At 39.5% G+C, this 12,479-nt stretch overlaps 1 protein-coding gene across 1 annotated transcript in view; it reads left to right on the top strand.

The window, feature by feature from the left end:
- The window catches only part of rnf40 (ring finger protein 40), a 25,838-nt gene extending 13,359 nt beyond the window's left edge, over positions 1–12,479 (top strand). Inside the window, exons 8-20 of the mRNA XM_014008155.1 lie at positions 1,050–1,124; positions 1,230–1,349; positions 1,470–1,649; positions 1,846–1,981; positions 4,014–4,135; positions 4,251–4,516; positions 5,606–5,723; positions 5,818–5,967; positions 8,986–9,198; positions 9,310–9,435; positions 11,354–11,494; positions 11,636–11,737; positions 12,011–12,479. Of these exons, the coding sequence (XP_013863609.1) occupies positions 1,050–1,124; positions 1,230–1,349; positions 1,470–1,649; positions 1,846–1,981; positions 4,014–4,135; positions 4,251–4,516; positions 5,606–5,723; positions 5,818–5,967; positions 8,986–9,198; positions 9,310–9,435; positions 11,354–11,494; positions 11,636–11,737; positions 12,011–12,187 (1,926 nt within the window). The 3' untranslated portion in view covers positions 12,188–12,479. The remainder of the gene's footprint in view (positions 1–1,049; positions 1,125–1,229; positions 1,350–1,469; positions 1,650–1,845; positions 1,982–4,013; positions 4,136–4,250; positions 4,517–5,605; positions 5,724–5,817; positions 5,968–8,985; positions 9,199–9,309; positions 9,436–11,353; positions 11,495–11,635; positions 11,738–12,010) is intronic.

Raw genomic sequence — 12,479 nt, 5'->3', positions numbered from 1 at the left:
GACCCCAACTTTGGGAAACACTGGTTTAGAGTATGCAAATGTTTTCTGTATTATGCACAAAACAGTGTTTTGTGTGTTACTGTTTACTTTGWATGATTTGGTTTTACTTGTTTCCAAAGAAGATGTGAAGTTCTCAAAAGGGGACAAATTCATACATTAATGCAAGTTCAGTAAGTTGTTGAAATAACAAACAATTGTCACCAATTTCATTACGTAATAAGATGCTTTGAAAATAAAAGGTAGTTTGGTTATTTCTCAATGATCGTTTGGGTGCAGTCTTCTTCTTTTGGCTGTTCCTTCTTCAGGGGTCACCACAGCGAGTCATCCCCCTCTACCTCGCTTTGTCTTCTCTAATTGCATCCATATTCTAGATTCAAAATAAATTTTAAAATTAATTTACATATAGTTTGGACTTTTTGCGTAGTAGCTGACAGAATGGAAACAAAAAACAACAAAAAACTAGAAGCACTCGGAGAGCGTAAACCTCCACCAAGGGTAAGTTCCCCTATCCTGCAAGAGTGAAGAATCCTTAATACAAATACAAAATTGTTATGACGTGAAGGCCGATTTTATTATCCAATTGATTTTTTTGTTACAYTAAAGTCAATTACAACTGTAACTTTGTTGATATGAAAATAATTCGGTCATAAGTTTTATTTCCATGCGCCTTCGTGATTGGTCTTCTACACCGCTTCAGGCAATCTGCAGTCGGGGGGTTGACCCGTCCAAGAATGATCCGATGTGATTGGAAGTCTACGGTCAGCTTCCTTGAAGCTAATTGGCTGTCTACTGTTCTACGGTGGATTATTTCCAAGAATCCTTAAAACAATTCCTGCATCCGGATCATCACCAAAATTTACTGGTTTGTTCCTTTGGCCAGTACCCACATGTGGCAAAGATCTCATGAAATTCCATCCATAAGTTTTTGAGTAATTTTGTCCACAGACAGTCATACGCGACCAAAAACATAACCGCGTCCCTTGGTGGAGGTAAGAAAAAGGAAAATTGTTACAAGAGTGTTACTCAAGCTCTGCGTTTACTTTCCACAGCTAAAATCTGGATACAGCAGCACTGGCAGCTCAGGTGGACTATCTGGAGGTCAGATAACACTGAACATACAGAAGGTGAGTAAAGTGTATTTCCTAAGCGATAAAACGATTTTGTCATAGCTTTATATCAACGAGACATTTCTCAGTGTCTCTAAAATGATGTTTCTGTTGTTGCTTTAGTTTGAAAGTCTCAACGCTGAGCTGGAGCACAACCAGGAGTTGGCCAATAGCCGCATGGCAGAGTTGGAGAAACTGCAGGTGGAGCTCCAGGAGGCTGTGAGGGAGAGTGAGAAGCTCAAGGTAAAAGCAGTGTTTGACACATCCAGTTTTTATTTGAAGTCATAGTTTAAAGAGGACTGAAACTGTCATATAACACGATTAAATCTTCAGCACCTTCTTGGTATACATCTCATTTTTCAGATGGACCTGCGCAATATTCCAGAAGAAGTTGTGAAGGAAACCTCTGAGTACAAATGTCTGCAGTCTCAGTTCTCTCTGCTGTACAATGAATCTCTTGGGGTTAAAACTCAGCTGGATGAGGCTCGGGCTCTCCTGTTGACTGCGAAGAACGCTCATCTTCGTCAGATTGAGCACATGGAGGTGGGTCTGACGGCATTTGTTTGTACCACAGAAACAACACAAACTTTATAGGTAGGAATGATTTAGTTTTAAGGCGCAACTGAGGGCCATTCCACCTTTTTTTCCTCTCAAGTTACATTTCAAGGTTTGTGTTTGTTTGTTGTTTCATCATCGTAGCAACACAGTCTGCGGGGTTTTGCTGTTTTCTCCCATTCAGAGCGATGAGCTGTCCCTTCAGAAGAAGCTGAGGACTGATGTCATCCAGTTGGAAGATACTTTGGCTCAGGTGCGCAAAGAGTATGAGATGCTGCGCATCGAGTTTGAGCAGAACCTGGCAGCCAATGAGCAAGCAGGTACTTGAACCAAACACACCATCACATCAATCAGAGAGGAAACCTGTTTTACAGCTAAACAGTAAACCTGCTGTCAATTCAATCAACACGTTTAGTGAGAAGTTATATCTGCCTGACTGATATATTTCTGTTGGTACCCCTCTTGTTAATAACCAGAACACATACAGTGGTCACCAAAATAACAGGAAATCAAAAAAAAGGAATAATTTACTGAAAATGAACCATTGAAAAATCAGATTTATTTTGATTTGTGATTGAACAGAATTATTAAAAAATCAACTGAATGAAACAGGCCTGGACAAAAATGATGGTACCTCTAGAAAAGATTGAAAACAATTGGACCATAGGGGCATGTTAAAGGGATCCCTGATTAGTTGTAACATTAGACTTTATTTGATAAACATTTATTTTAACTGTAAAATAAAGACTAAAAATACTGTAGGCTGTTTAGTTTAGTTTAGTAATTTTTTAAAATATATTTTAACATGGACGGGGCCATTTTATTTACACGCAAAGCATTCTGGGTAAATGATGACGTGGATAGGTCCTCGGTGCGAGGCTGCTAGCGAGCTATATCYACCCTGAAGGTTAATCTTGGACAATATCTGATGATCGACTCTTTTAAATGAAACCAGAGAGCGTTGACAGAGAAGAGAAGGTAGAAATGACTCAGCTGTAACTGAAAATATGGATGGAGGACAACAGAGCTGCTTTATGGAAGAAGAGCCTCAGTTTAGCTTGTTAGCCTTTGGGCTAGCGCTGACGCTACATTGCCTTACATGTATTAGCTCGGTGCTAGCGCGACAAACAAGCTAAACTGAGGTCCTCCATCCATATTTTCAGTTGCAGCTGAGTCATTTTTGCGTTCCCCTCTCTGTCATGTGGATGGAGGACCTCAGTGACGAGAGGAGAATGTGTAGCGCTGAGCTAATACATATATATGGTGATAGCATTGGGGCTAACGCTAAAGCTAACAGGCTAAGCTGAGGTTCTTCTTCCATGAAGCAGCTCTGTTGTCCTCCATCCATATTTTCAGTTACAGTCTGAGTCATTTCTACCTTCTCCTCTCTGTCAACACTCTCTGGTTTCATTTAAAAGAGCTGATTGTCAGTTATTGTATAACCTTCAGGGTGGATATAGCTCGCTAGCAGCCTCGCACCGAGGACCTATCCATGTCATCATTTACCCAGAATGCTTTGCATGTAAATAAAATGGCCCCGTCTGTGTAATATATTTTTAAAACCTTAGTTAAAAATTTATAAAAACTAAACAACCTACAGTATTTTTACAGTCTTTATTTTACAGTTAAAAGATATATTTATCAAATAAAGTCTAATGTTACAACTAATCGGGGATCCGTTTAAACTGAAGCCCCATCTCCACCGGCGCACTTTTACACGGTTTGGTACCACTGTTGAAAGCGAAGCATAAAGAAGCAAAAACAGGAATTTGCCACAATGAATATTAAGCCACAAAGCTTCTGGGAGAATGTCTTTTGGACAGATGAGACAAAACTGGAGCTTTTTGGCAACAAGTTGCATCGACTCAGATACAAAAATGAAGCCTAACAAGAAAAGAACAGTGAAACATGGCGTAAGCCTGAGGCTTCTTTGCTGCATCTGCCGCAGGGCGTCTTAAATGTGTGCAGGGTACGATGAAATCTCAAGACTATCAAGGCATTCTAGAGAGAAATGTGCTGCCTAGGGTTAAAAAACGTATTACAAGTTATTTTTCAAATGTGATCATTTATTAAATGATYACAGTATGGATCCAAATATGAAGAAGCTTTGTGCATGCAAATAAAATTATTGTTATGTTCCTGTGTGGAATCAAAATTTACAGATATTTAYGATAAACTACAAACRCCTGAAAACAAAGGTTTTACTAAAACAGGATGCCAGCAGAGATTCTGTTCATCATGCTAATAAACTCATCATTTCCAACTTCACAACGCAGTTAGTTGAAGATGAATTACTCAGAACTGAATCACACRTTGGTTGTGTTTTGTGGTAAATCTTTTTGTCTCATTCAGGACCAATCAACAGGGAGATGCGGCACCTCATCAGCAGCCTACAAAACCACAACCTGCAGTTGAAAGGTGATGTGCAGCGCTACAAGAGGAAGCTGCGAGAAACACAGATGGAGATCAATAAAGTGGGTGGTGTGGTTCACTAATGAATGATTGCATCATTTCATGTAAAAGATTATGTATAAAAATAAAAAAAGTGCAGTAACGGTGCCTTAAAATGCTGTTTTGCTTTATCAACAGCTACGCTGCCARAGTGGAGACGCAGGGGTTTTGATTCTAGAGGAGACGACGAGCGACAGCATTGATGTCAAAAAGGAGGAGGATGAAGACCAGGAGGAGGAGGAGGAGAGGAGGAAGGAGCTRGAGAGGCAGCGGGCCAGAGAGAGGGAGAGAGAGAGGGAGGCAGAGCGAGAACGTGAGAGGGAGCGAGAGAGGGAGAGGCAGCGTAGTGACGAGCTGAAGAGGAAGGACTCTGATACGTTGAAGATGCTCAGAGTGGATCTCAAGTACGTCAGTCTTTAAATAAACTATTTTATAGCAACAAAATGAAGTGTTCTACAGTACTGTGCACAAACTCTAAAATATCTCCATTTTCGAATTATTTTACTTTTCAGGTGTCAGACTTTCTTGTAGAATTTTAAGGTGGTCTTAATAGTTTGTTTTTTGGACTTTGGCTGTTTTTCCACTCATTATCTGCCTATTTTTTTATTTTAGCAACATATTATACAATGAAAATTTAATTAAAAAATAGGATAAATGGACAAGTGGAGGACAAAAGAAGTCCATCCATCCATTATCTATACCCGCTGCTTCCTTTCAGGGTCACTGGTGYCCATATCCAGCAGTCACAGTGCGAGGGGCGGGGTCCACCCTGGACAGGTCACAAGTCCATCACAGGGCCACACATAGAGACAAACGAGACAAACAACCATTCACTCTCTCCCTAGGGACAATTTAGAGTTACCAGTTAACCTGACAGTCATGTTTTTGGTCTGTGGGAGGAAGCCGAAGTGCCTGGAGAAAACCCACACATGCACGGAGAGAACATGCAAACTACCCAGAAAGGTCCCTGAGCCGGGATTTGATCCGGCGACATTTCATGGTATCAAATCTATCAACTGAGCCTCTGTGCCACCACAGACTTAAAAAACACTTGATACAAGACCAGAGAGATGCATCAGCCGATCATACTTGATGACACATTTTTCTAAAAGCTCTTTAAGAATCATTTTCCTCAAACTAAAATTCTTTTGTCAGTCTGGGTTTTTTTTTAGTATTAATGGATTCARCAAAAAAAAGTACCTTTAACAGTGACAAAGTGTCTGAACTTTTGATAAAAATTAGGTTTTGACAGACTTGTTTGCTATGTGTCAACACATTGATTAATTATTTTTTTATTGAGGAGCCTTTTAATGTCTGAATGATTCATTAGTCAGAATTAGGTGACTGAAACAAGCAAGAAATCCTCTGAAAAGAGTTGTGTACTGAAAATGAGTAAAAAAAAAAACCTTTTGATCAAGACCACTTTTTGCATTTGATGCAAAAATGAAACATAAAATCAATGAAATCTCTAATTCCATTTGTTACTTTCTCAGGAAAGCCCAGGAGTCCCAGAAAGAGATGAAGCTCCTGTTGGACATGTATAAATCTGCTCCAAAGGAGCAAAGAGACAAGGTGCAGCTAATGGCAGCTGAGCGCAAATCTAAGGCAGAGGTTAGTGTTCATCCTCTATGGTTTTAGTCATGTGTAGCCTAATATACTGAACGTTTGACAGTYGTATCCTCATCCGTTGTTTTGAACCGTCCAGGTGGATGACTTGAGGATGCGTGTGCGAGAGCTGGAAGAGAGGGAGAGGAAGGAGAGCAAGAAGTTAGCCGACGAAGACGCCCTCAGGAAGATTCGTGTAGCAGAAGAGATGATTGAGCATCTGCAGAAGAARCTGGCTGCCACCAAGCAGGTACGTTTCTTTAAACACACAAAATCTGAATCTTCACTCAAATCTTTCACCTCAGATTTCCTCCTTCGTCAAACTAAAACCCTCTGATTATTTCTCTTAACTTCCAAACTGTCACACTATATGTATGCCACCACCACCCCCACTTAAAATTACATTTAATTTGATGATTAATCAATCTTTTTTTCTCCCTGAGGCCCAAAGTTATTTGTCAAGCAGCAAAAATGTACAGTTAGAAGAAAATAAAACAATGTGAAAGTTGAATGAAGCTTGGTGGCGATAAGGAGACAGCGAAAGCAGGAGAAGGTAATTAAATTAGTGATATTTGTAGCACTAAACACATTTGGATTTTAGTTTTAGTGTGTAGTTCAGTGTCTGAGTTTTAGTCAAAACAATGAGCTGCGATCGGGGGTCTGACTCTGTGAAGAGGGGGGAACGATGTGGCCTGCCCACTTTCTCCAGAACCATTAAGACTGGTCCAACAGAACCAAGCATCAGCTCTGAGCTTTGGAGAACAGAGTGGGACGTTTATGTTGCCCCAGAGGTAAGCAGGTTCCAGCCTGAGAGAACACCTAGTTAGACCCACTTAGAGTTCAAAAAATGTTTTTTATTGTTTTAGCAACAGTCAGAACCAACATGAACACAGCAAAAAAAATAAGAATCAGGGAAAAATCATAAATTCTAATGATAATAATAGTTTTACAATTTTTTGTTCATGGTGAATTATTTCTCATATTTTATTCTTCATCTTTTTTAATCATTCAGAAGCCTTAAAGATTTCTGTTTTGTTATATTTTATAAATATGTCCAAGTTTAATAATGTGTGAGAAATCCACAATGTTTTAGTTTATTCAGTCAGTATTTAATACAGCTGGCACAATAAATTGTTAAAATATGTATAATGATGTGCTTCTTTTCAGCATATAAGCAATTATTCCTTCATGTTATGGAAAGACCCTGTTGAACCAAGAGGAAACTCAGGTTTTTAAGAAAAGGRCAGCTCATTAATTAATCATCAATYGATTGACAAGATCTATCAACTTCAGATTGATTGATCGATATCTTGCAGCCCTAATTCCATGCTTTCTCCAGTTGTTTGTTCATAGCAGGGTCCTGACATGCTAACATAAAGTTTTGAGTTTGTTGACGTTCATGATATATAAACATCAGCGTGAACTGAGACGTGAACTCTCAGCTCTGTATAGATGTCCTGTTTAAGCCTTGGGGACCGCACCCGAGATGAATATAAACAACCAGCTGTGCTACAAGTGAAACTAGAGCGATGAGTAAAACGTTTGCCTGAGGAGGACGTTCTCCTAATCTTAGACGACAGATGAGGAACCGAAACCTGACGCTGTGAACTCAATCCGATCAGCTGAGTGGGTTAATCTAATCCCACAGGTTTTGTTTTAAACCAGCAGAGGATTGAATCTGCTCGTAACTCTTTAGTCAAATTTGGGTCTCCCCTTTAATTTTGCAGTATTTTTAATCATTTTAGTTGTGGACAAACATCCATTATTTGATGGTTAAAAGTTTCATAACAATTAGACCCATAGGTRCAACCAATCCAAACCTGAGGTCAGTAACTGATTAAAGTTGCAGCCATTTAATGTTTTTAATTAGCTGTGACAATAAAACCATATCTTTTTGAATTGTAGCAGATGTGAGATGCAATGAATAAACTATTTAAAACTTGCAGATTTGACATCACAATTTTCTTTTGAATGCAGATGTTAGCAAAAAATGGGAATTATTGTGCTTGGATTGTTATGATAAAAAGCATGAAGTGGGTCAAATGTTGCCAGAATCTTAGGATTGTAATTCTTTAACTCACTATAATTAATCCAGTGTTGAGTTTAGTGTTGGCGATCAGAGAGGAGTTTTCTTTATGTGAGTCACTGATGTAGGTGGGTCTTTTAACGCTTTTTAGTTTGGTTTGCTGCAACAGATGTTGAGATGTGATTTCGCCAAACTCTTCATGGTTGGTAAATCTTGCAGAACACTTTTAACTAAAGGTAGAACCCAGTCTGAACCCATGAATCATCGCTCAGCTCTCTAATTCCTCACTTTACATCTGATATAAACTTGACTGCTGTCGAGTCAAAAGTGTTCAGTGGCTTCCAGAGTTGCCTAAAGTGATCTAATAAACAGTTTGTGAGTTTGTCTGGCTTTTTATGGGATCTTGGTGATTCATAAATGGTCAACTTAAACCAAAGTGAAGAAAGGCACTGTCAGCCTTTGGTTTGTGTATTAGAAAAGAAAAACCTGTTCTGTCTCGTAAGGTCCCTGCTCACAAAGATAGTATTTATTTTTTAAAATTTTGTATCATATTTAGTTTTATAACCTACGTGTGGAGTCAAAACTCTGTCCAGATATTTTTGAGTTCCTCTTTCCAGACTCTGAGCTGAAAATGAAACATAATTTTAACAAAGTTTGTGTCACCAAACAGGAAAAATTAAAAGTTCAGTTATGCGTTTTATTTAAGGCCAAAACTACAAAGGCACAGACATGTTACTGGGTTTTCCTCCCTGCAGTAAGTTTGTATCAAGCATCAAATCTTGCTTATCACCTTCAAAGCATAAAAGGCTTTGTCCATAAATAAGATCACAGATGTGGTGTGTTTCCTCCTAACCAATAAAATCCTTTAACTTTGTCCCTGTTTCCTGTTCCCAGGTCCTCTGCTTACGAATGCATCCACTTYTATCTGCTAACTTTCCTTTTCTTTAAAGCCTTTGGCAGTGTCGGGTATTTTATTTATTGTTGTTTTGAACTTTTACTGTGAAAATTTTATTTTTATGTACAAGTTTATGATTAGAGCTGCTGAAATTTACTTCTAACCCTYATAATAAATGATGTGTGATTAAACAGCTCATCTCACTGGGACTGTCACGTTAAGACGACCAGTTTGATTTTAAAGCAATAAGACGCACATGTTTAACACTGATGTCAGCGGTCGTGTTTCCAGAGAAGTATCAGGCGTTTGGTTGCTTTTTGATCTCTGACACGCTTTTGTCTTTGGAGGAGGAGGAGGCCCTGCTGAGTGAGATGGATGTCACGGGCCAGGCCTTTGAAGACATGCAGGAGCAGAACAGCCGCCTGTTGCTGCAGCTACGGGAGAAGGACGACGCCAACTTCAAGCTGATGAGCGAGCGGATCAAATCCAACCAGATCTACAAGCTGCTGAAGGAGGAGAAGGAAGAGCTGGCTGACCAAGTTCTTACATTCAAAACCCAGGTGAGGTGGAATTTATTTATTTATTAATTTATTTATTTATTTAACCTAAAAACAGTGTGGATGGTTTTGAGTGAGAACCATGTGCTGATCACTGTTTCTCCCTCTSTTAAGGTGGATGCTCAGCTGCTGGTTGTGCAAAAGCTGGAGGAAAAGGAGGGAGTCCTGCAGAGCACACTGGCTGCTTTGGAAAAGGAGCTGGCTGTTCGAACACAGGCGCTAGAACTTAACAAGAGGAAGGTGAGAGGAAACAATAATTAAAGCCTTTATCATCCTCAATAAACACAGGTTTCAATTCTGCCAAATGACACACTKAAGAAAAAACACTCAGAAGTATTTTTGGTTTGTTGAAGTTCCTGATATTGAGATGTCTAGTTACAGATGTTACTGAGCGTTTATCTTGTGATSTGTTTCTAATAATTGCAAAGTGCAATAAGATGAAATGATTAAAGGGGGCTTGYCGTGTTTTTAAATCCTTTTCCACATTTAAATCATTCAGTTGGGGTCTTTATAAAGTGCAGCTGTTTTGCACCAGTGCTTTGGTCTGAATTCCTCCTTATTGTAACTCCACAAGCCCCTCTTTCACCCCTGTTCTGAGGTGYGTCTCAGAGCAACTCATTTTGGTGCTGTGTCTTTAAATCCAAACGAGGCACCGAACACCACACCCCGTTCAGCCATTTTTGTAGTCTTACATGTTGGAGCCAGAGTCTGACCCAGAGCCAGAGGAGAATGAAGACGACGAACCTGCAGATNGAACTGACGTTTTACTGTTCTATATAAGTAATCTGAGTTGATGTGAATTGAAATTCGGACGCAGGTTTTATCTCATTTAACTTTGACACCTTTTATAGGAATACCCACAATCAGGTGTAATTTATGATTTGTTCAATTTGTGTAAATAAATGGTTGCATAGTCTTTTATGAATCAACTTGAACTTGTCTGAACGTTCACTTATTGTGTCACTTTTCACTTCGCACAGTCAAGATATTAACAAGTAATGAGAAATACCTTGGTAAAAATTTCCTCATAACCTTGTATATGTAGGGGTAACCCTGGTGATTATTTTGTGAAGGTTAGGCTGGTCCTAATTTCATAGGGTAATTCGCTACATAAAGATGATAATGAGAGATGTGGGAAAAGCTTAATGCCACCTTAAGCTCACTCCCACATACACTTGCTGTCTCTGCTGCAACCAAATTAACAGTAACATTATTACAACAGTTGTTTTTTTATTTATGTATTTGAAGCTTCAACTGCTTTCATTTATATATGTGTGAGGTTTGACGGTGCATTAATTAAAAGCTCTCAGTTACTGAATAATTTTTAACAGTCACAGAAAAATCTAAAAGCTGTAAATACATTTTTATGGATTTAAAAACTGAATGTGATCTTTTATGAAGTTATGTGAAATAGGATTGAGATTTTCAAGTTGAGTTTTGTAGCATTCAGTTGTTTTATTAATATTTAAAAAAATGTAATAACWATAATAATAATAGTTTCAAATAACATTCAAAGTTCAAAAAGTTCAAAAAACGTAAATGGGGATTAGAGAAAACTGAGCAAACTGKAAAAATATGACCTGAACAGAACAAAGATGTCTATGCAGCATTGTGAGAGGCTAAAATCAACGACACAACATTAAGGGCTAAAAAAATTGGATTTTGCATCTTCTGTCCCCTTTAACTGTCTCGTTGCTTAATTTCATAATTTCTGTAATTAAACAGTCTGAAGTTAGTATCTCACTGGGTTGTTGGTGACTACTTCGCAAAGGAAGTCCTCAAAATGTTTCAAAACTTTTCGCAAAGGTTTCCAATTTCCTCAGTCGTGGGGGTTTACATGCTTGTCACTTGAATTCTGAAAATGATAAAACAAAATAAATTCTATTTTCTTGGAATGGTCTCACAGATTTTAGTCTCCAACAGTCACAGTTGTAGAAAACACTCAAATTTAAAAAAAATGTTACAACAAATTTGAAATGTTTTAGTAACATAGTGTTGGGGGGGGGGACACCAGATCTCCTGTAAATTAGATTAACCTGAGCTCAAACATTAGGCTCATACCGTTACATGATCCAGGCTCGCTGTTTCACCACATCACCACTCAGAAACTTCATTGTTCGTTTTATATCGAGTGTTCCTGCTTCCTTCCTCGCTGCAGGCGGTGGAGGCTGCGCAGCTGGCAGAGGACCTGAAGGTGCAGCTGGAGCACACGCAGGCCAAGCTAAAGGAGATCCAGKTCTCCGTGGCTGAAAACCGCACCGCTCGAGAGAGGGAGAGCAGCAACCTGAAACGAGCGCAGGTACGCTGGGGATACCGCTCCCACGACGAATGAAGTGGCTCCCTTTTGTTTTGTTTGTTGTTGCTGTTGTTGTTGTTGAGCACGTTTGGTTTCAGTCAAGATGTTTAGCTCTAACAGCTCTGTTTTCTCTTGGTCTCCTAGGAGGATCTGTCCAGGCTGAGGCGGAAGCTGGAGAAGCAGAAGAAGGTTGAGGTGTATTCTGATGCTGACGAGATCCTGCAGGAGGAGATCAATCAGTACAAGGTGAGGAGAAAGTTATTGTCGGGTCACAGATGGACCCTTTTTTAAGCAGCGACACAACCTTTCAGTGCWAGTTTTATCTTTTACTGAATTTACTAGAGGTGGCAGTTTTTACATTTAGGAATTACTCCATGATGTGAGCTTAAGTAGAAATATCCAGCTCTCAAAAAAACAGTACATGTTACACCCTCAGATCATGCCGTGCAGTACCCAGAGGTAATGAAATTGTTAGCATGCCAGTAACGGCCCACACACGTGTATTTATTTTTCCCCCAGGCCAAGCTGCGCTGCCCCTGCTGCAACACGCGAGACAAGGAGACCGTTCTCACCAAGTGTTTCCACGTTTTCTGCTACGAGTGTCTGAAGATGCGCTACGACACCCGACAGAGGAAATGTCCCAAGTGCAACTGCGCCTTCGGAGCCAATGACTTTCACCGCATCTACATCACCTAAGTCGCGCGGAAACCGGGTAGAAGTGTAGGAAGTTGATGACAGAACCAAAGGAGAGGAACAAATCCGAGAGGAGACGGCAAAAAAACAAAAAAAAAACAACACAAAACAAAAACTGAAGATTCAGTCATTTTGAGGGGGATATCAAATGAACTCACCCCTGTTTTATTCCCTTTTTGAAGACTTGTTTTATCACATTGTTGTTGTTCGGTGACCAAACATAGTGATATATGTGACTTGAGTGTTGCGATGTAGTTAATAAACACAGACGCTTCTGCACTCATTGATATTCTTA

This window comes from Austrofundulus limnaeus, unplaced genomic scaffold (genome assembly GCF_001266775.1).
Source record: "Austrofundulus limnaeus strain Quisiro unplaced genomic scaffold, Austrofundulus_limnaeus-1.0 Scaffold48, whole genome shotgun sequence".
NCBI classification, from domain to species: Eukaryota; Metazoa; Chordata; class Actinopteri; order Cyprinodontiformes; family Rivulidae; genus Austrofundulus; species Austrofundulus limnaeus.
Note: the sequence above shows the minus strand (reverse complement) of the source record. Positions and strands in the feature narration are given on the sequence as shown.